Below are 24,010 nucleotides of genomic sequence, written 5' to 3'. Positions count from 1 at the left end.
ACTTGGATAACTAACAGATATCTGAAAATGAACATGTCCAAAACCAAAATCTTGATCTCCCCATCTCATCCCTAAATGGACCCTCCTGCTGACTTTCCAAACTCAGTATATGAAACACTGCCAAACTTTTTATGGTGTCCCTGGTTCTGCACTTGTCTCTCCCCACCCTCCCCACCTAGCTTCCCAGTCTACTGTCAACAAGGCAGAGTGATCTTAAAATGTAGATCAATTCATAAATACTTCCCTGCCTATAGTTCCAATGACTTCCCAAACTTACAACTGCCTATAGTTGGATGTCTCTTACCTCTCTGTTGTCATATGCTATGACTCTCCCATCAGCCACAGGAGCCTGCTGTTGTGCCCTGCACATACCAGGCATACTCCTATCTCATAGCTTTTTGTCTTTGTTGTTTCTTCTGCTTGAAATTCTCTTCCACCAGAAATGTGCAAGGCTCATTCTGGCCTCCTTCAGGTCTTTGCTTTAAATCAAATATTATCTTCTCACATAGGTCTTCCATGACCAACATATTTATAAAATTATACCACCCAACCTCCAACTCTAGGACTCCCTATCCCAACCTCTGCTTTGTTTTTCTCCATTGCTCTTATCTGACATATTATTTTACTTATTTGTTGGTGCACTGCCTGTCCCTGTGCCACATAATCCACCTCGAGTAAAATGTAAGTTTCACAAGGGAAGGGATTTTTGTCTCTTGTTCACTACTGTATTCTCAGTTTCTAAAACAGTGACTGGCACAGAGTAAGGGCTCAATAAGAATAATGACTGTAAAATACACTACTCAAAGTTCCTGACAGCCATTTGGGTTTAGACAAGATATGAACTTGGTCTAAAGTTTCCAAAAGGACAGGACTTCTCAAGTTTTTTCCAGTGTGCTTCCCTTAACAGAGGAGGACAGAATGGCCATATATAGTGGGGTGGAGGTAGGGGTAAGGATCAGGATTAGGGGCATAATATGAAGTAGCCCATCATAAGAACAAGATTTCTTTGAAGTTCCATGCTATTCCATAATGAATCCATGTGTTGTAACATGAAAATGTGTTTCTCCATTTTCCTTTAAATAAAACCGATGCTCCAGGCGAACACACCATGTGTATTCCTCAGCCTCACGTACCTCCTAACATGGTGGTTTAAAACTGGTGTTTTTGGTTTTTTTTTTTTTTTGTGGTACGTGGGCCTCTCACTGTTGTGGCCTCTCCCGTTGTGGTGCACAGGGTCCGGACGCACAGGCTCAGCAGCCATGGCTCACGGGCCCAGGTGCTCGGTGGCATGTGGGATCTTCCCGGACTGGGGCACAAACCCGTGTCCCCTGCATCGGCAGGCGGACTCTCAACCAGCGCGCCACCAGGGAAGCCCCTAAAACTGGTGTTTCTTAAAATTAATTCAGTGGGATGAAACTGGCATAAAAAATAGAATAGGAAATGTCATAGTGTGTCTCATGAAGAGTAAGTAATGTTTCCTGAAACTTTCAGTTTTATGTATTGTGTGTATACACTATGTAAAATGTATCTCTTACTGTAAATTGCAGTCAAAAAAGTATAACAACCATAATACTCATACGCCAAATTAAAAAGGAAGCAGTGAGGAAATGGGCTCAGTGAGCTTAGGAACAGAGTGCACACCTCAGTTTCTGCTTTGAGGATGCCTAAAGCAGATCACAGATGGTACCAAGGAGCTGATTACCTAATCCTCTGTTCCTCTGGTCTGCCACGTGTGACATGCGGTCATAACAATATTAACTTGCCTCTCAGGGACATCAATAAGAAGAGCAAATAGAAATGATTATGAGGCACTTGGAAAACACAAAAGCGGGCTATAAATGCTTAATAATAATAATGATTTTTAAAAGTTACTTTCAGTGGCTGCTGGGGAAAGAGCAGCCTGTCAGCTTCAGCCTGTAACCAGCAATTAGTTTCTTTCCATAGTATAGGAAGCCTGCTGCAGGAGCTGCAGCCTCTATATGGTGGCACAGCTGGAGAGGAGCAGACTGAATTAATATTCTAACCTTGTTTCAGCGTGCTCAAAAGTACTATAAAAAGGTACGAGATGAACTCAGTGCGAACTCTGGCAAACGCGGCCTCTCCCCACAGATCACCACAGGAGGCACTGCCACAAGAAAATTCAAGCCAAGTGGTATACAGCTCACCTTTGACAGTATATCATCTACTCTTCCGTGACGTCACTTGTGACCTTTCCAAGTCTCTGAGGAATTTTTTTTTCCCCTCCTCTCCATTTAGCTTTTAGAAAGATTATTTGCAGGCTGGTCCAAGCCAGGACCAGGCAGTGACGCCAACCACCGCCAGTTGTCTGAGGAATGATGATTCAGATGTGTGTTGAGCACCACACCACCTAGTCAACAGAGCCTAGGGGAATGGCTCTGAGTGGCAAGTTTATAATGACACTGACTCCACCTGTGTGACATGTCATCTGAGACGCAAGCAGAAGAGGCTCGCTGCTAGTTGTTGGGGTTAAACCTACCTGTAGCTCTGCATGCCTAGTCATCGCCAAAAAATATCTACCATCTTTAGTTTAAGTATGGTCTTCCATTTCAAACCCTATTGACTGATAAATTATCTGAGACTTCTCAGAGACGTCCTGACAAAACAGGGCTACCTATAATATTTGACAATGTCTGAATACAGTTAAAAATATAGCAGAAATAGTCATGCAACCCACCATAGAAAATGTCAATTTACTTTCCTTCCAATGCTAATTACATTTTAACTGGAACAGCCATCTTTAGTTTACTTCCAGGGCTAAGATTCAAACAAGAAGCCTCTATCTTCTTTTTCAGTTCACCCAATAGATCAGATGGATTGCATGGCAGCTGAGCAGCCCTCAAACACTGCCAATCTGCTGTCATTATAGATAAAAGCCACACTTGTTGATTTTCATTGTTAACAGCATGTGGACGGTGGAGCCTCTTACAGGGAAAACTTGACAGGTTCCTCTCTTCCTGATAAAAGCAGTAGCTCCATGTCCCTAAGCTAATTTCCCCTTGGGCAACAACATGCACTTCAGCATCTGAAATTTTCATGTTAAAGTGGCTCTCAGAATGGAAAGGAAAGCTCTGAACAGACCCTCAGATGATCTCTTAAACTTAAATCTTCTAGTGGTACACATAATTACTGGGTTTTAGAATGGCAACGAGGGGGCTTTCCCTGCTGGTCCAGTGGGTAAGACTCTGCGCTCCCAATACAGGGGGCCGGGGTTTGATCCCTGGTCAGGGAACTAGATCCCACATGCATGCCACAACTAAGAAGTCCGCACGCCACAACTAAGAAGCCCGAGCCTGCATGCCGCAATGAAGATCCTGCATGCCTCAATTAAGACACGGCACGGCCAAAAATATATATATAATAATAAATATTAAAAAAAAAAAAGAATGGCAATGAGAACCTAAGAGACAAGCTCTCTTGGTGGGCCCTGTTTTGAAAGGTGAAGAGAAACCAAAAGATACTGAAACTGATGTAACTATGACTCCTCCTGGAGTCCCCATTCGGTGATGCGTTTTGCTTAATCTCAGAAACCTCCCACAGAGTTAACACCATGAATTAGAATGTAGGCAGATTAAATCTCCAGAACAGCAAAGAGAAGATTAACATTGTAAAGTGGTATACACAGACATTAGTTTAGAAGAGGAAGGAGTATATACAGTCTCCAAGGCTGTACACTGGAAGAACCCTAAAGCACAGTAGGGTTAGAACTACTGGAATCAAATTCTGTAATTCTTCTGCAACTTAAGCTAGACTCTCAAGTATTGCTTTAAAAAAGAATTCCCCCTCTCCATCAAAGCCATTTGGAAAAAAAGTGGAAAGATCACAATTTTCATGAAAGACTGCCGGCAGTCTCTCGTGAAGCTTCTTTTTGAAGCCCACCCATAGCCACCACTAAAGCCATCTGAACTGCAGAGAGTCAGCCTGAACTCACACCCTTAAAGTCCCAGCACAACCTCCAGTGCCAGCATTGTGACACCTCACCCCAGAGTGAATTTCAGTTTAGGAGTCCCACTCTTTTTACTGCTTACCTCTGAACTTATGAACAATCACACCCATTCCCACCAAAGCAAACTCTTCTGATAGGAAGGGTGGAAAAACCTGGAACTGGGACGTGCTAGACCATTACCTTTTTAAATAAAAATATATTTTTTTCCCTTTTAAAGGCAAAAGTTAGACTGTTTTGAGTATTATTTGGAAAAACTGTTTTCTGAAAGCAAAGAACTGAGCGACAAGATACAATGATCATCTACTGGCAGAAGGCAAACCCTTTTGCCCTTCCTTTTAAAGCTTGCCTTCTCATCACTTCATATCCATCAGAATTAGAAAAAAGTCAGGCTTCTTTCTGGTCTCATAGAAAAAGGGGCTTGCTCTGGCTCCATTTCCTGTCAGACAGCTAAATGATTCTGGTTTTCCCTGGGGCTCCAAGACACACACAGAGCATCCTTAAGCTTCCAAATTTACTCTGAGAATATGATACAAAATAGTTGGAGGGAATTAGGATAATGGCTTAATAGTTGTGTGGTGACAATTTGCTTTTATTTTGAAGTGGCACACAGACATAGGTTAGTAACAGAAAAAGTTCCCCAAACGTTAGAATAGTCACATGTTCTATTTTCCTAATTATCGCCAGCCTTGGAAATAGGGTCCATTAACATGTTGTGATCTTGCCTTTTCAAATATCAATGAACAGAGTAATGGAAGCAGCAGCTTCTGTTTGTTCTGCCCATTTGAGAGAAAATGAATCTGCGACTGTAGGTCCTCAGATTAAACTCGGGATCAGGACCAGACCCACCCAGGTAAAAGGGTATTGAAACAGGGGCAGGGGGTAGACTGCAAGGCCACTAAGAAACAACTGGCAGAGTGTTTAGGGATACCCTGTTTGCTAAGATGAGGAGATGCCCTTGCTGAGTTTGGTCAAGAACCAGATGTACCTGATATTTGTAAACACTTTCTTAAATGAAAGCAAAAAGGGTCATTCAACAACAAATATTTATTAAGCACCTATTGTGTGCCAGGTATTGTTCCAGGAACTAGGAGATAAATCAGTGCAGAAAAAAAACTAAGACAAAAACTGTTGCCTTTTTGGAGTTTTCGGTCCAGTGACGGGAGCGGGGGGCGGGGGGGGGCAGGAGAGTAAGTACAATAAACAGTATTTAAAATGGATAAGTGCTCTGGGGGAGAGTAAGGGTAAAGGGGATCAAGAATACTGGAAGTAGAGTGAGGCGGCCTTATCAAAAAGGTCCTACTTTAGCAAAACCCTGAAGGAGGCAATGAGCCATGCAGATATGGCAACTGGGAGAAAGAACATTCCAGACATGGGAAACAGCCAATTCAAAGGCCCTGAGGGGGCAGCATACCTGTTTGAGGATCCACGAGGAAGCCAGTGTGGCTGCAGTGGAGTGAGGGGACGAGAAGGAGATGAAGTCAGTGAGGTAAGGGGGAGGTGGAAGGCGCGGCTAGATCACACAGGGACTTGTAGACCACTGTTAGGACTTGGGCTTTTCCGCTTAGAAAAAATACCAATGCAAGTCGTTCCACGCTGGCGATGTAAACCCATGTGTAACAGGGCAGTGGTACAGCAAGAATTAAGCAACTGCCACAACTCTGATAGGACCATACCTAGGTAGAGAGGGTCACTGGCAGCTGTGTGCCTCACAAGGAACACAGGGTCAAGGGAAAATAATGCTAAGATATACTGCATCCGTTCCTGCTCCAGGCAGCTTCCTCCAAGTTTTACATGTTAGGCAACATAAATCAGAAACTTACAGCGAAAAGCGTACTTGATCTCTTTCTGTCAATACAAAACCCGCCTGCCGTGCTATACTGACCAATCTGGTTACTACCCGTAAGTAACCAAATGCTGTAACCAAATGAATCACAAGCCCCTAACGCTCTCCTCCTCCAGCAGCCTACCACAGAATTACTCTGTGCAGAAAGAGCCAGCAATATTTTCACAGGCCTTTCAGCCTGACAGACAGATAAGTTCCCCAAACCCAAGGTCTTACCTTAAACAGGTTCTGCCCAACCTACATAGGCTCTCACCCTAAAGGCAAGATCTTTCTTTTTCCCTTTAGTGACAGATCTGTGTACCTTGCTAGGACTGGGTGACGTGCCCTTGGTTGCAGCTGTTGCACCATAGAATACTATGAATACACAGAATACGAGTACACAGAATACATCAACAGCATGAACTATTTGCTATGCAGGGCTTACTGTTAAACTTTAAAATACATTTCGTACATACAGTACTGAATCACAAAATGGTGAAGGCAGGACTAATAAACTATCAGTTAAAGTTATCAGCTATTGCACACCCCAGTCTGGTATATCATGGGACTGAAGACCCAGTAAAAACTCAACAGAAGAACAGACTTCAGTAATGAGAGTGAATGAATATTATTCATTTTAAAATCCTGAGGTGAAACTGATCTAGAATCTAATCTAGGTTCTAGGTGGTAAACACACAGATTAGTTCATAGCAAGTTAGAAATCAAGAGGGTTCACAGGTGTGCCTATGTACTGCCCACTATATTATTTAACCTCAACATGGACAAAAAGGCAGGCACAGGTGGCTGTCAAGATGACTGGGTACATGGGTAGCCCACTGTGCACAGATGCTATCTCTGGGCAGTTTTACTGGGGAATCAGGTCATATACAGAAGGGGCAGAAACTATTGTCAGAAGCACAGCATGAGCTATGGAATTGAGAAGTTTGGTGCTTTCATAGTTGGAGTATCTGCCTTCCATCTCCTTCAATGGCTCCTGGAAAGGATTGTTGCCACTAAGCTAAGGACCACCATTCATTTACACACTTTTCAAAAATAATTAAATAACGTTTTCCTTTGTCTCCAAACTGTAACTGAGTCTAAGTACATTTACCAGTGTCTCCACTTCTTTCTTCCTTTCTTTATTTAAAAAATATTATACTATTTATTTATTTATTTAGGCTGCATTGGGTCTTTGTTGCTGCACACAGGCTTTCTCTAGTTGCGGTGAGCGGGGGCTACTCTTCGTTGCAGCGTGCAGGCCTATTGCGGTGGCTTCTCTTGTTGTGGAGCACGTGCTCTAGGCACGCACGCTTCAGCAGTTGTGGCTCGTGGGCTCAGTAGTTGTGGTTCACGGGCTCTAGAGCACAGGCTCAGTTGCTGTGGCTCACGGGCTTAGTTGCTCCGCGGCATGTGGGATCTTCCTGGACCAGGGCTCGAACCCATGTCCCCTGCACGGGCAGGCGGATTCTTAACCACTGCACCACCAGGGAAGCCCAGTGTCTCCGTCTCTAACCGTTTTTTTTTTTTTTTTTAATTAGAACAATAAAACTGATATCTACTTGCAGAACACACAAACATATGTCCTTCCATAAATTTAGGCCTTCCTGAAGTGGAATAAAAGGGAAAATGAATTCAGACCGAGTATATTTTCATTATAGGCCCACCTGACTGATTTTCAGGCCCCTATGAACCTTGATTCAGAGAGAAACTTGTTCTATAAACCCCCAAACTGTAGAATTAGGATCTACAGATAGAATTTAAAGAAAGACAAATTTTAGTTCAATATAAATAACTTCCTAAGAGAGTTTTAGGAAGATGGAATGGGCCATTTTAGGGTAGTAAATCACTGGTAGTATTCATGTAGATGCTGAGGCTCCAATCACAGCTAATACAAGGCAAATTCCATCAGAAATAGGGTTTGAAACAGACAATATTAAAGGTCATCCTTACAACCAGGAGATTTTACATTCTTTCTGTCTGCACACTCATACAGCTCAAAGCTTTTCTCAAGTTTTATTTTCAACATGTATGAACCTCAATACCATGAAATCTATGTATAACCTCTATATTAAAAAATTGTGAATAACAGAAATTCTTTTCCTATCTCACTGAACATGACACCATAGCAAAATAGCAATATAAAGAGAACAACATGAATGAGGGCAAGATATGGCTCTCAAGTGGGCTTCAATCCAGCTTATGAAAATCCCAGGGTGTTTCCTTTAATTCCAACCTGTAATACACCCTAAGGCTTTGCGTAAAAATTATTAGCCATAATGAGAACATAAGTGCTAGAAACAAGTACCGACTTTTTATTCAGAATTTAAAGTCCCCTATTGCAAAAAAGATCACATGATTCAATCTATTTTCCAATCATTTATCAAACCAGAAATACAAAACTAATTCCATTTTTCATCATCACCTCCTGACTTACTATCATGATATAAAGATGGCTGAGATTTTAATAGATGAAAATGCACAAATCACTTCTATTACCCTGTAGAACTACTTTGTGAAATTTATTACCATTTGCTCAAGATTCTCAGCATGGGCTTCTGTTACTTGAGTAACCTTAGCTCACAGGCTCTTTTCAATGAGGGACTAGCTCCCAAGCTTGGGTGTTTTACGAACTGAATTCTGGGTTTCAGGAACAACTGTCTCCTACCACTGACGGCAGATTATTTTTGGCCACGCCATATGTGGGATCTTAGTTCCCCAACCAGGGATCGAACCCGCACCCCCTGCAGTGAAAGCACAGAGTCTTAACCACTGGACTGCCAGGGAAGTCCCTTAGAATACAGAATTCTTATCTACTGCTTCTGTGTGGTTATTCAAGCAGGGCCGTCGCAATTAACAAACATATTCCTGGGAATTCCCTGCTGGCGCAGTGAAAAACAATCCGCCTGCCAATGCAGGGGACACAGGTTCAATCCCTGGTCCAGGAAGATGTCACAGGCTGAGGAGCAACTAAGCTCGTGTGCCACAACTACTGAGCCTGTGCTCTAGAGCCTGCAGGCCACAACTACTGAGTCTGCATGCTGCAACTACTGAAGCCCGTGCACCTAGAGCCCATGCTCCACAACAAAGAGAAGCCACCGCAAGGAGAAACCTGTGCATTACAACGAAGAGTAGCCCCCGCTCACCACAACTAGAGACAGCCCACGCGCAGCAACCAAGACCCAACGCAGCCAAAATAAATAAATAAATAAAAATTAAAAAACAAACATATCCTAAAAGAGAGTCCCAGAAGCCAGTAGTTGAGTTGCAGTTATAGAAAGACAAAAGATACTGTCTAGCAGAATCTTGATTATCCAGACAAAAAGGATAAAGAGGGTTCTTACTAAGGCCAACCTAGTGAAAAAGGAACATCTAGTATATAAGATACCCTATTTCTCAGATGAGATTAAAAGAAACATTTATAGTCCTGATGTGACTTGAAACATGTATCAAATTTGAAGCAGCAATCAGAAAAAACTGTTTTTTCTTTGGTGGTAAAATATTTTCATCTTTCATAACCAAGATCTTTCATAACCATTACCTACATACTGCTAATGGAATATTTCAGATTCTGTCCTGTCTACAGGGGTTATTTTCAGCATTGGATCTATTTGTGACCTGGGAATCTCTTATAGTTCTCCTAAGATCCACCACTTCAAGGACTCAACGTCTATTCAAGCAGCATGTGGTTCCATAAAAGCAATCAGAGTGCACAGTCTTCAACTGTGGATCCCGGAAGACCAAAGGAGGCTTTAATACTGAGGTTGTTTGGCTTGTACAACAGTCAAGAAAAGTCAGTAAATGCCAAGCTGGTTTGCTTCCTTTGATGGAAGCTGCTGAAAAGGTCTTCCGTTTGGAAGCATTTACCAGTTTTTCTGGTACAATAGCTACAGCTGTGGGCTTTCTGAGTGTGAACAGACATATGTAAGACATGAAAAATTAGGGACAGGCACCACCTGCAACTGATTGTCTCACAGGCTGGGACTGCAATATAGGAGTAGCAAGGGACACACTTTTCTCAGGGCCATACACTGGCAAAAAAAAACAACTTTTGGGGACTTCCCTGATGGTCCAGTGGTTAAGAATCCGCCTTCCAATGCAGGGGATGCGGGTTTGATCCCTGGTCAGGGAACTAAGATCCCACATGCTGTGGGGCAACGAAGCCCGCACTCTAGCGCCCGGGTGCTGCAACTAAGACCTGATGCAGCCAAACAAAACAAACAAAAAAACCCTTTTGGCTGACGAAGATCTTAGAGATATGAATAAATGGGATTGTAAGACTGTGTCCTTTGCAGCTAGCATCCTCAGCACTTCCTGCCCTAATCATTCAAAGGTTAAATGAACACAGTTGATGAATACTGCCTTGTTTTAGAAGAGACATTCAAAGAAAAAACCAAGACATTATGGCTTTTCCCTAATTAATATCCATCCTCTTATTAAACAACACTTTTGTGGGGTATAAAGGGGATACAAAGATAGATAATAAAAACCATATACACTAAAGGACCAATTCTTTATCCATAGGTTAACCTCTAACCATAAAGTAGTATAGAAGGAAAGAAGAATTTTTATGAAGGTGCCATCAGGCTTTCAGGTAAAGATAGTAGACTGAAAATCACATTTAAATTTTCTTTCTCTTGGAAGAAATTCTGCCATAATTAAAGGGAAAAAATTTAACGGTATAAATTCATAAAGACAGGGAAGAGAAAATACAACTGCAACAAAACCTTGGTAACTGTGAAACAAATGGTGTTAGCAAAAATACCACAGAATTCTCAAAGGCTCAGGACTGGTAGCGCCTCTGGAACTGTATGGAGGGGAAATGGGGAGAGGGAATGTTAAAAGAAAGAGGATCAAGAAACTGTTACAGCCCTAGATCCCCCCACCATTCTAAGCTACCTCAGCCCCTCAGCCCCTGAATAAAACTGAAAGATTGATTCTTTCAGAGAAAATAAGATAGATGGCACTTTGGGACTTCCCTGGTGGCGCAGTGGTTAAGAATCCGCCTGCCAATGCAGGGGACATGGGTTTGAGCCCTGGTCCGGGAAGATCCCACATGCCGTGAAGCAACTAAGCCTGTGCGCCACAACTGCTAAGCCCACGTGCCACAACTACTGAAGCCTGTGCGCCTAGAGCCTGTGCTCCACAACAAGAGAAGCCACTGCAATGAGAAGCCCGTGCACTCCAACAAAGAGTAGCCCCGCTTGCCACAACTAAAGAAAGCCTGTGCGCAGCAACGAAGACCCAATGCAGCCAAAAATAAATAAATATATAAAAAATAAAATAAATAAAATAGTAAGATAGATGGCACTTTGAAGGGGATGCCAGGCATGGCTGAGGGGTGGTGAAGGAAGTGGATTTATTCATATACTGAATGCTGAGACTCTCCAGCCCTCTTTCCCAATTTAGCTCCCAGGAGGCTGGTAGAAACTCTTTATATTCTAGACAGGAGAGGCAAGGATAATTATTTGAAAAATTAAGCCAGCCCCTAAAGAAAGACATGAAAGTACTGACATAGAGGATTCCAGCTACCCTCGGTGATGGGTAACTGGAGCTCCTAACCTGGCCCTCATGGTTTAGAGGGCCATACTCTGATCTTCCTCTGGCCTCCTCGGAACCCCTGTATAGAAGAATCCACACGGCCAAAGAGACATGCCCAGGTAGAACACATAGAATTTCCTGGCTAAAAAGCCCTAACACTGTTTCCAGGGCCTTCTTGAAATACTTCTACTGGTCACTTTTCCTGAGGGTCAGTAAGCATATCCGTAGGCCCAAGGGATGGCCAAAGGGTGGAAGTTGAATAAAGGAAGAGTAGGCTGTGAAACAGGGTTCTTCAGTTGCACTCCTGAGTGAACAGATGGGGAATTTTAGCAAAGAACCAAATGGAAGTCCTAGAACTGAAAAGTACAGTATCTGTTGTTGTTTGTATTTTTTTTTTGCCATGCCATGCAGCCTGTGGGATCTTAGTTCCCAGACCAGGGCCTTAACCTGTGCCCCCTGCAGTGGAAGTGCAGAGTCTTAACCACTGGACTGCCAGGGAAGTCCTGAAAAGTACAATATCTGAAATGAAAGTTATACTGAATGGATGTAACAGAACACTGTAGCCTATAAAAGGAGAGTCTGTATACTTGAAGACAGATCAACAGGAATCACCCCATCTGAAGAACAGAAAGGAAGAAAACAATAACAACTAAAAACCACCCTTAGTGATCTGAGGGACAATATTGAGTGGTTACACATATGTGTAAGTGGAGGTCTGAAAGGAAGGAATAGAGATGCTGAGGCAGAAAAAAATTTAAAGAAATAATGGGGAAAAAAATTTCCCAAATTTGGGAGAAACTATCAATTTACAGATCCAAGCTCAGTGAACCCGAAGCCAGATAAATACAATGAAAACACCTAGGTACATAACAGTCAAGCTGCTGAAAGCCAGACAAATACAATGAAAACACCTAGGTACATTAACAGTCAAGCTGCTGAAAACCAAACATAAAAGAAAAAGAGAGGGTGCCCATAGATCAGCACTGTCCAACAGAACTTTCTGTAATGATGGAAATGTTCTACTTCTGCACTGCCCAATCTAGTAACCACCAGCCATGTGAACATTTGAAATGTGGCTGATGCAACTGAGAAAATGAATTTTTATTTTATTTTATTTTAATTAATTTCAATTTATATAGCTATAAGTGGCTAGTGGCTATCATACTGAACAGTGTAGCTAAGAAGCCTTATGAGATATCAACCCATCATAATATGTGCACTTTACTGATTCAAACAAACAGTAATAATAAAAACAAACAAAAAGTTTAAGATACGGAGATAATTAAAAACTTGAGAACTGACTAGATATTTGATGTTAACGAATTCTTGTTAATTTTTTAATGTGCACATAGTTTTGTGGTTATGTTTTTAATAAGACACCATCTGTTTTAAACATATATATTGAAATATTTACAGATGAAATGATATAAATGTCTAAGATTCACATCAAAACAATATGCTGTGGACAGGGGTATAGATGAAACAATATTAACTATGGGTTGATAATTATTGAAGCTAGATGATGGGCACACAGGGACTCATTACACTATGTTGTTTACTTTTGTAGAGTTAAAAATTTTTCATAAAATGTTTCTAATTAGAAAGTAGAGCAAAAGGAGAAAGAGATGGAAAATTGGACCAAAAAAAGGGAGATCGGTCCAGGAGGGTCAACATTCAAATAGCAAGACTTCCAATAAGAGAGACAGAGAAAATGGAGGGACATCTATAAAAAAGAAAAACTCCCAGAACTGAAGGATACAAGTTTCTACATTGAAAGAGCCCAAAAAGTACCTAGTAAAATGGGTGAAAAGAGACACACACACCAAGGCACATCACTGTGAAATTTCAGAACATGGAGGATAAAGAAAGGATCGTACAAGCTTTCACTGAGAAAGAACACGGCACAGAAAAGGATCAACAATCAGAATGGCTTCAGACTAGGAAGCAAATTATTTTCCTAACCTAGAATGATATACAGAAACCATCAGACAAGTGTGAAGATAAAAAAGACATTTTAAAACATGTGAAGTCTCAAAAACTTTATTCTCTACATACTTATTCTTAGGAAGCTACTAGAGGATGTTTTTCATCAAAATGAAGGAGTAAACCAAGGAAAGAAAAATACAATAGGAGACCCAACATACCAGACAGGCGAAGGGAATGAATCCCCAGGGCTATTATGAAGGGAGATCCCAGGATGACAGTTCCAGGTGTTGAAGGAAGTCAGTTCAGACTGACACAGTCAAAAGACTCCAAAAGGAGACTATAAGAAAGTGAAACCGATTAAGACTATCTTGAAGGGTCTGATCTCACTGCAATTTGGGAATGAATTACAGTTAACACAAAAAATTAAACAAACAGGAGCGGCCAAGCAGTGCCAGGCCAGGTGGGTACGTCTGTCGGTCCTGCCGTGCCCGCACCGGAGACCAGCCCTGGAGGCGGCCTGGGCCCGTCCTGTGGCCGGCACCATGAAGCAGGAGTTGGCAGCCCAGAACACCCTAACCCCCAGGACGACGGCGGCCGCCAAGCGCTGTGGATTTCCGGGTACGGCTCCCTGGTGTGGAGGCCTGACTTTGCCTACAGCGACAGCCATGTGGGCTTCATGCACCGCTACAGCGGCTGCCTCTGACAGGGAGACACCTTCCATCGGGGCAGCGACAAGATGCCGGGTCGTGTGGTGACCCTCCCTGAAGATCGTGAGGGCTGCACTTGGGGTGTGGCGTACCAGGTGCAAGGTGAGCAGGTCAATGAGGCCCTGAAGTACTTGAACGTGTGGGAGGCAGTGCTCGGTAGCTATGATACCAAGGAGGTCACCTTCTGCCCTCAAGATGCCCCTGACCAACCACTCAAGGCACTGGCCTACGTGGCCACCCCACAAAACCCTGGTTACCTGGGCCCTGCGCCTGAGGAGGCCATCGCTACGCAGATCCTGGCCCGCCGAGGCTTCTCTGGCCACAGCCTTGAGTACTTGCTGCGCCTGGCAGACTTCAGGCAGTTCTGTGGGCCCCAGGCACAGGACGAGCACCTGGCAGCCATTGTGGATGCTGTAGGCACCATGCTGCCCTGCTTCTGCCCCACTGAGCAGGCTTTGGCACTGGTCTGAGGGGCTGAGCCCCTACGTGGACACAGGGCCCAGGTCCCTACTCCAGTGCACACAGACAGACTTGATATAGCTGGAGCCCACTGAGAACACTTGGTGGGCCGACTGGGGCCTCTCTCAAGCCCCTGCCTGTCTGCCAGCCCCCAGATCTCCTACCTGACACTGACTTACTTCCCTACTCCAGTGCACACAGACAGACTTGATATAGCTGGAGCCCACTGAGAACACTTGGTGGGCCGACTGGGGCCTCTCTCAAGCCCCTGCCTGTCTGCCAGCCCCCAGATCTCCTACCTGACACTGACTTACTACTTGAAACTTTATTTATTGCACAATGTTGGTGTGGTGGGCAGGGTGGGGGGCCTGCCCTAGATATAGGGGCCCTGCTGAGCGGTGCCCCACCCCAGGCGCCTGTTGCCTGATCAGATTCCCCCCAGTGCTGCTGCTATCCCCATACTACCCAGGCCTCCACCTCCCCAGGGAGCCTCCAAGAGCCTTGACCCTCTGCCCCCTGACTCCAGACCAACCATTCCCTAGCCCCAGAAACAACACCCGTTAAAGGTCCCAGCCTGCTGGTGAGGGTAGGAGGGAGTGAGGAGAGGGGGCCCTACAAGAACTGAGGCCCCTGCCAGCTGTGCTCATCCCCCAGGTCCCCAGGGCAGAGCTGGATCTGGAGGCCAGACACAGCTGCTGAGGCTGGGCCTAGGCCTCTTACCCATTTGGCTTTGTTTCCCTGTCCTTCTGTCTGTCTGTCTGGGCTACTCCTGTCTGTTTGTTGGTCTATTCCTGGGAAGCTCATCACTATAGGTCCTGGCACCTTCCCAGTCTGTCCCATACTATAATCCATAAGCTGATCTCATTAAAAAAAAAAAAAATTAAACAAAAAGACAGGTATTCATGTGTAAATATCTAATTACTTATAAAAAATTTTATGGAGAAAAAAATAATCACACTATATAGCTCAGCTATGAGGAGTATATATAATCATAACAACATAAACAATGAACACTGATTAAAGCAAATTCTAAGACAGCTCTATCAGGAAAACAGGAGGATTGGAAATACGTATGTAGATGACGGCCATAAGTGGTGACAGAAGGCTGGGGACTGGGTTTTTCTTAGCTAACTACAGAACTAGTTGACTCTAAGTTGTATTTTTATTATCCCGATAAAATTAATATTTGAAAGAACGGTGCTATCCATGTTCTCACAAGAGTTTACAGCCTGGTGAAAAAGGAGGCCAAGCAGCTGTGAGAACACTACAGCATCTATACAAAGATTGGGATGAACACGTGTTATATCATTGTTCTACTGTCTTTTTGCAGACACTGACTTGAAGAAGCAGTCAGCTGCCAGGTATCAAGTTTGAAGGAGTATATTGGGAAAATGTTCCTAAGCAAATGACACAGATGAAATGAAAAACAAGGATATCAAAGGCAGAGAAAACTCAGAGAAAATTCATTTAGACATTTGTTAAGGTTTTTGTTTTATTTAAATAGAGGGGATCAATTCTCTTTTCTTTTTAAGGAATATAATTATATGATATAAATAAATTCAAGAGAAGCTCCCAACGGGGGCAAGTTAAGCTTTACTTTGTGTAATACTGTTAAGTTGAATTCACAAAGGCTTTTACAACCAACATTATTAGTACAGCTGAAAAAATTTTCTAGGTTCAAATTTCTAGTAGGTATCTAAGGTATAACTTATTTTACATTTTAAAAGGGAACAGTGTCTTTCAATAATGTTTCAAAAAGACTATAAGCCAATAAGTAGTTTGACAATTTTTTTTTTTTTTTTTGACAATGTTTTTAATGAAAAGTTTTTGTACTAAATGTTACATTACAGTTTTGGCGACTAGGTTTGATTTATCTGTCCTATGTTGATATCAAATTAGCCAAAATAGCTAAAACTCACACTGCTTTCAAAATTTCATTTCCTAAACCTCCATTTCTTCTTTCCTGATTTTATGGTCTGCAGTACTAGAAAAGTACTAATTTTTCCTGCATGAGCTCTTGAATTTAAACATTATGTTTGCATAACATTTAAATGCCAATCAATCTTTACCTGCCTTTATCTGGATCTCTATGGTCTACGCCTGTCGAAGTTAAGATCTAATTCTTTTTGTTCATACTAGGACAAGAGCAGAATGGAAGCTGAAATCTAAAGTAGCCCACCACTTTAAGCTAGTCATTAGTTTCACCTTGCACTAGCAGACATTAAATAGAGCTGCTCATAGCGGGAGAAAAAAAACTTCACCTCTTTTCAAGTTTTTGCTTATCTTCTCCATTGGGCAATACCAATTAATGAGAAAATAGCCATTATTATGACATCCCTGCAAGAAAAGAATCCATGGGGAAAACATGGAGAATCAATAGTTGACTACAGATGGAAACTGCTTTATTACATTCTGCTTAGATAGAAAAATTTTTAAGATTGTTTTTTATAATGTCACGTTTGTGAAAATGAAAACTTGCTAGTCCTAATATCATAACAATACTTTTGAGGGAGGGGTTTGGACTAAGATTCAATTTCTTTTAAGAGGGTTTGTATTTGGGATGTTAATTTCACTGAATGTGAAATGGAAATGCAAATAGGGAAGTAAACTGACATTTATTTACTGTTTCCTTTTGGTTTTAAGAGTAGGAAATTTGCCCTCATTTCTGTGACCCAAATTCCCTTTCCTAATTCTAAAGTAAAGCATTCTCACACCCATGCTGACTGTCCTCAAATATTTGGCTTGAGGCTCTGTGGGCCAACAGGAGGTTAGATTTCAATGAAAAGAGAGGAGATGTAAATTTGAGTTAGTTTCTTTTAGGATTCTGTGCTGGAAAAGCCCCTTAACACATTAGTCTCATTATAGCAACAGAGCCAATTCCTTCTGCACAGAAATCCTTGTTTTGTTCTTCTAGACTGAGCCAAGTTATATTGTGACTCACTCATTGTCACTCTAAATCATTACACCCTTTGCTGAGAAAGAAGCAGTCAACTGCTGGGGCAGCAAGGTAGTTAGTCAACTGGCAAGCAGGCTTGGTGCACTGGTACTTAAACTATTGGAGAATGTTACTTTCAACTCTAAGTAATTTTATTGTTGATGTCTCACCATAAGTACTAGTATCCCACACTGGTATTTCCAGGAGATTGAGCAATGGGATCCCACCTGTCTTGATTGGAAAGTGGAAGGTTGAAATTTTTTGCTCATCATTTAAAACATATTTTATAGTCTCATTCATACTATTCTATCATTTCAAGTTCTCGATAGAAGGGGATAGCAATCCTCTTTGTTGCATCTTCTGACTGTCAGTCACAGTGCATCTTTCCCTCTTGTTTTTTTTTTGGTTAAACTGTGAGCTGACTTTCAGTAGAGATTTTCATCTCAGATGGGAGTCCTGATGGCCTTAAAGTTTAAAACCATTGCATAAAGGCTGTTCTGCATTTGCATCTGCCAGGTACCCTGGGTTTCACCAGTTCTGGTCCAATTTTACATTAATTTACTGGTTTGGAGAATTCTTCACGTACACAGTATAAATTCGGGCCCTGGATTTCTCACAAGAGGTCGCCCAGAACCCAGGTCAAAGAGAACTCTCTCATCACTCGCCCCTGTGGAAATCTTTTTCTAGCTCCCCTTTCACTGAGGGACTTGCTTGCCCTTCCAGGGTCTCAGCTTTGTGCAGGGATCAGTTACAGTTCCCCATCTCAGGTCAGCCCAAGGTGGTCTCTTCTGTCCTTGTGAGCATTAAAACCCTCAACTTCTCGGGCTGATATCTGTGTTTTATCCCTTGAGGGTTGCTACAGCTTCAGCTTACATGCTTACTACTCTGCCTTCATGTTGCTTGAACCCCAGAACGCTTATATTTCAAAGAGAAATTCAAAGTGGTGAAAACGAAACGATACTCTAAGCTAGGACCTTAAGCATTCTAAAAATTCAATATTGTCAAGATGGAGAGGCTCTTATAAATTTCATAAAGTTCTGAGCTCCTCCAATATGCTGCTACATTTACCACATACTTATTATATTTAAATACAGATAACCCAACTATTTATGGCTGTGTGTTCAAAATGACCTCCACACAGCTCTACTGAAATCTATTCTTGTGACATTCAAATTCCCTATGAAAGTCTTAAGAAAAAAAAAAGTTTGTACATAACACCTTGAAATGTTTGTTTGTTGAGTAAAAAGAAAATAACTTTGTGTCAATGAGTGACTTCTGTGTGTATTTTTAATGAAAAATAAAAGTCTTCTCCACAGATTTATTTCAAACCCTATTCCATGACCAAATCTAATATAAGGAAGAGAGGGGTTGCTTTACAGATAACATTGGCAAGACATAAACCTGCACCCCCTGAGTGAAGTAAAAGTCTAACCTGCAGGTTGTTCAGAGGCTCCATCTTCATGACTGGGCCCAAGGTGTTGAGAGGCAGGGAGACATCAATGCTCTGGTTTGGCATCAGTGGTGTATGGATGGCCAGAGGAGTGCTGGGGATGACACCAAAGCTAGGAGAGAGGATGAAGAAATCCCAGAGGTTAATCAGGAGGCAGGATTTAGTCACGTCTTTAGGTTTCAATGGCTTTTTACTCCATTTGAAGGAAACGTAAGGAATAGCAGGCACTAAAGTGCCCAATTCTAATTTGCTGTAACATTAGTTACAACATAACCTCTTTCTTCCATTAAGAAGATCTGAGGAAGGAGAAAACATTCATAAGCACAGAAATGGTTTGCTAATGCTCTGATTCTGAAAGTTTCTTATGTTTATCATGCCACTAGAGGGACAGGTTTGATAAGCATCTTTTTCTTATACATCTTCCTTCAGATAATCTTTGGGAGAAAGAACACTTAAGAATACCCACCCTGTAAAGTATAATGATATTATTTCACTTGCTTGATAACCTGCCTCATCAGACCAGAGGGTGATTTACTGGTAACTCTCATTTTCTTTCTTCTTTACTTACTCACACAGGATACAATCATTGGGAAAGAGCCAGTCTAAGTAAAGCAGAGTTGATTGGCTTAAACATTCCAAACAACACCCCAAAGGATAAGTTGTAGACTCAAATCTGGCCACTTTCTTCGCCTAAGGCAGGCAGTGAGTACCCACCAGTTTGACTTCTCAGAGAAGCCTGCCTAATAATAATACAAGAATAGTAAAGAGATGGAAAAAGCCTGAGTCTGAAGTTACAAAAAAACCCAAAAATATATGAGGGAAGACAGACATGTCTTATGTCTCAGAAACATAAGAATACAATTTTAAAAAGATGGAGCAGAAAGGGAAAAGTAGGCCCATAGGTATAACAAATAAACAATTTAATGATATAAATTTATAATGATTTATGTTCTAATGAGCCTCAGGAGGGAAGATGGGATTTTAATATTTATAAAATAATTATTGAGTTTATATAGGTAGTATCAATTTCAAGAGTCACAGACTAGCAGAAGAAACATTTGCCTTTTTGTAGATAAACTATACTTTAGAATCCCAAATGCAATAAAGAAATGATTTTGAGTAGACACATCACTCATTTTGGTATCAACATTTATGGGTCAGAAAACCCTTTTGCCCTTTTGATCTTGCTCTCATTATTTATCTATGTGGAAAACCATAAGGAATCTAAAAAAAAGGCTACTAGAACTAATAAGTAAGTTTAATGAAGTTTCAAGATACAAGTTCAATGTACAAAAATCAGTTGTATTTCTATATACTAGCAACAACCAAAAACTAAAATATGCTTCTTACTATAACATCAAAACTATAAAGCACTTAAATGTGACAAAAGATGTACAGGACCTGTACACGAAAAATTATAAAACACTGCAGAGAGAAGTTAAAGATGACCTAGATAAATGGGGAGATATGCTATGCTAACGGATTAGAAGACTCAATATTGTTTGATGCCAATTCTTCCTCAAACTGATCTGCACATTCACTGCACTCTCAAGCAAAATTCCAGCAGGCAAAAGACCTAGAATTGCCAAAACAATTTTTGAAAAAGAACATACATAGGAGGAAGGTTTATATTATCTGACTTCAAGACTTACTACGGAAAAAAAGTTTACTTTGACTCTTACTTTACACATATTATCTCACCAAAAGTACCTCAAAATGAATTCTAAAAGGTAAAGGTAGGAGCTAAATCTATTCACACTTCTATTAGAAACATTAAAAAAAATTGTAACTGTGGGTCAGGCAAAGATTTGTTAAATAGAACACAAAAAGCAAAAGACATTAAAAGAAAAAAATTGTAAAGTAAACTTTATTTAATAAAAAACTTGGGCTTCCCTGGTGGCACAGTGGTTAAGAATCCTCCTGCCAATGCAGGGGACACAGGTTCAATCCCTGGTCCAGGAAGATCCCACATGCTGCAGAGCAACTAAGCCCGTGAGCCACAACTACTGAGCCTGCGCTCTAGAGCGTGAGATACTGAGCCTGCGCTCTAGAGCCTGAGAGCCACAACTACTGAGCCCACATGCCACAACTACTGAAACCCGCACTCCTAGAGCCCATGCTCCGTGACAAGAGAAGCCACTGCAATGAGAAGCCCGCACACCTTAACGAAGAGTAGTAGCCTCTGCTCATGGCAACTAGAGAAAGCCGGCACGCAGCAACGAAGACCCCACACAGCCAAAAAAAAAAAAAAAAAAACAGTGTATATGTGTCAATTGCAATCTCCCTTAAAAAAATAAATAAATAAAACAAAAAATAAAAAACTTGTTCTTTGAAAAACACTGTTAAGAAAATAAGGCAAGCCACAGATTGGGAGAAAATATTTGCAAGACATATCTGACAAAGGACTTGTATCCAGAATATATAAAAAACTTTATTACTTGATAATAAGACAATCAATTAAAAAGAAAAAAAGAAAAAGGAACGATTTGAGCAGATACTTCACCAAAGAAGATATAAGAATGGTCAATAAGATTATGAAAAAGAATGCTCAGTATCACTAGTCATTAGGGAAATTCAAGTTAAAATGGAATACTACTATACATGTATAAGCATGGCTGGCATGGGTAAGAGTATGGAACAGCTGGAACATTCACACTTATTACCATATGACCCAGCAATACCACTGCTAGGTATTTATCCAGGAAAAATGAAAACATATATCCACACAAAGACCTGTACGTGAATATTCACAGGCGCTTTAGTCATAAAAGATAAAACTGGAAACAACCCCCAGTTCCACCAACTGGTGAATGTGTAAACAAATCATGGTATAAGCATCAATGGAATACTACTCAATAAAACAGAACAGACTGCTGAAACATCTCAAAGCATTATGCTAAGTGAAAGAAACCAAATGCAAAAGACTCCATACTACGTGATTTCATTTACAAAACATTATAGAAAAGGTATGATTATAATGGCAAACACAGTTTTCTTATTCCATATGGATGAGTTTTCCCAGCAAAATTCCCTAGGGCCTCCAGTGTTGAAGCTGAAACAGATGTGCAAGAGCCTTCACTCACTCTACATCAAACATCTGACAACACGAGAGTTTTTACCCACTGCTAAATAGAACACTCTCTTGTTGGACACAAAGTACACTGCTGTCTCAGGATCGAGCTGCGGAACTCAGATTTCTTACCTATTCTTGTTAAACTGAATTGCAAAGTCTGTCATGTGCTGCAGAGCTTTGTTGGTGAAGTTCATTTCCATATAGATGTGCCCTTGGCGGTGAGTAAATGTTCCTGGAATCTCCAGGCCCTTAGCCTTTACTGCAGGCAGCCAGACCTGAAACACAGTATAAAGCCCAATGAAACCAGACAGGATGCTTCTGAATAAAGATGAAATTAAGATTTCACTTCCTTAGGCAACTAAGGTGATTTTTATACCATAAATACCAAGCCAAATGCAAAAGGCTCCGGATAAAGTCATATTTGCTGAATTTGGAGATCATTCTCAGCTATTTAAGAACCAAAAAGAACTCACCAAAAATAAAAAAACAAACCAAAAAACCCAACCAAACAAAACAAAATCCCAACCCAAAACCAAAGCCAAAAACAAACAAAAAAAGAAAAACAAACCCCAAAATAGTCTATGGGTAGCCATGGCGAAAGGAGAAATTCCAATGAGCATAACATGGGGTTTCTTTGGTTAGTAGCTTTGGTAAAAGGCTTAAGGGGAAAAAACTGATCTAATGAAAATCGCATGTTTACAATATTTGAAGACTTTTAAAAATCATTACCAAATTCCTTATCAGTAATCTGTTAAGGGCAAGGACCATGTCTTATGTATATTTTTAACTCTCGTTACAGTCCCTGGGAAATAGTTAAGTATTCAGATGTCGTTTAAGTAATCTGAATGCCTATTTTCTCTATATAATTCATTCGTGACGCACCTCTGGCCCCAGAATCTGTGATACTCCTGGAGTGTACCACTTTACACAGACACAGACACAGACACACACTCACATATATTAAAAAACCAACAGGAATTCATGAACTGTCCTGACTAAAGACAGAATACCCATTAGTCAGTGGGTGGCTAGTAAACATGAGAATATACTCAACCACATTACAGGAAAAAAAGGAAAAAGAAAAGAAGAAAATGACACTATTTAATAGTACAAGATACTATTTTTCATCTATCAGAGGGTCAAAAATTCAAAAAGTTAGTAATGCTCAGTGAAGGAGAATATAAGGAATCTGGCACTATTACATTCTGCTTTGGAGAACTTGATGTCACCTTTTTGGAGGGTAAGTTGGTAATGCCTTATTTTAAAAAAATAATTTATTGTTTTATTTTTGTCTGCATTGGGTCTTAGTTGCAGCACACAGGAACTTCGTTGCGGCAAGCAGGATCTTTTTGTTGCTGCGCGGGCTCTTCACTGTGGCACATGCGCTTCTGTCTAGTTGTGGTGTGTTGATTTCTCTCTCTCGTTGTGGAGCACAGGCTCCAGAGCGCATGGGCTCTGTAGTTTGTGGCACATGGGCTCTCTAGTTGAGGTGCACGGGCTCAGTAGTTGTTGCATGCAGGCTCAGTAGCTGTGGTGCGTGGGATTAGATGCCCGGTGGCACATGGGATCTTAGTTCCCCAACCAAGGATCGAACCTAGGACCCCTGCATTGGAAGGCGAATTCTTTACCACTGGACCACGGGGGAAGTCCCTGTAATGTCTGTTTTGGTTTTTTTTTTTGCGGTACACGGGCCTCTCACTGCTGTGGCCTCTCCCGCTGCAGAGCACAGGCTCCGGACATGCAGGCTCAGAGGCCATGGCTCCACGGCATGTGGGATCCCCCCGGAACGGGGCACGAACCCGTGTCCCCTGCATCGGCAGGCGGACTCTCAACCACTGCGCCACCAGGGAAGCCCTCTTATGTATATTTTTAACTCTCGTTATAGACTCTGGGAAATAGTAAGTATTCAGATGTCGTTTAAGTAATCTGAATGCCTATTTTCTCTATATAATTCATTCGTGACCCACCTCTGGCCCCAGAATCTGTGATACTCCTGGAGTGTACCAGTTTACACACACATATATATACATACATGTATATATACATATATATATATATATATATATCAGATGTCGTTTAAGTAATCTGAATGCCTATTTTCTCTATATAATTCATTCGTGACGCACCTCTGGCCCC

At 41.5% G+C, this 24,010-nt stretch overlaps 1 protein-coding gene and 1 pseudogene across 2 annotated transcripts in view; one reads left to right on the top strand and one right to left on the bottom strand.

Moving 5' to 3' along the window:
- AP2B1 (adaptor related protein complex 2 subunit beta 1) overlaps positions 1-24,010 on the bottom strand; it is a 58,967-nt gene that overhangs the window by 19,226 nt on the left and 15,731 nt on the right. For both annotated transcript variants that reach the window (XM_007447040.1, XM_007447041.1), the window contains 2 exons: positions 22,004-22,149; positions 18,784-18,913 (listed from right to left, as the gene is read on the bottom strand). In XM_007447040.1, coding sequence (XP_007447102.1) covers positions 18,784-18,913; positions 22,004-22,149 — 276 coding nt within the window. The remainder of the gene's footprint in view (positions 1-18,783; positions 18,914-22,003; positions 22,150-24,010) is intronic.
- On the top strand, positions 5,334-14,427 carry LOC103090084 (cation transport regulator-like protein 1 pseudogene; annotated as a pseudogene).

Source organism: Lipotes vexillifer, unplaced genomic scaffold, assembly GCF_000442215.2.
Source record: "Lipotes vexillifer unplaced genomic scaffold, Lipotes_vexillifer_v1.1 scaffold1252, whole genome shotgun sequence".
NCBI classification, from domain to species: domain Eukaryota; kingdom Metazoa; phylum Chordata; class Mammalia; order Artiodactyla; family Lipotidae; genus Lipotes; species Lipotes vexillifer.
Note: the sequence above shows the minus strand (reverse complement) of the source record. Positions and strands in the feature narration are given on the sequence as shown.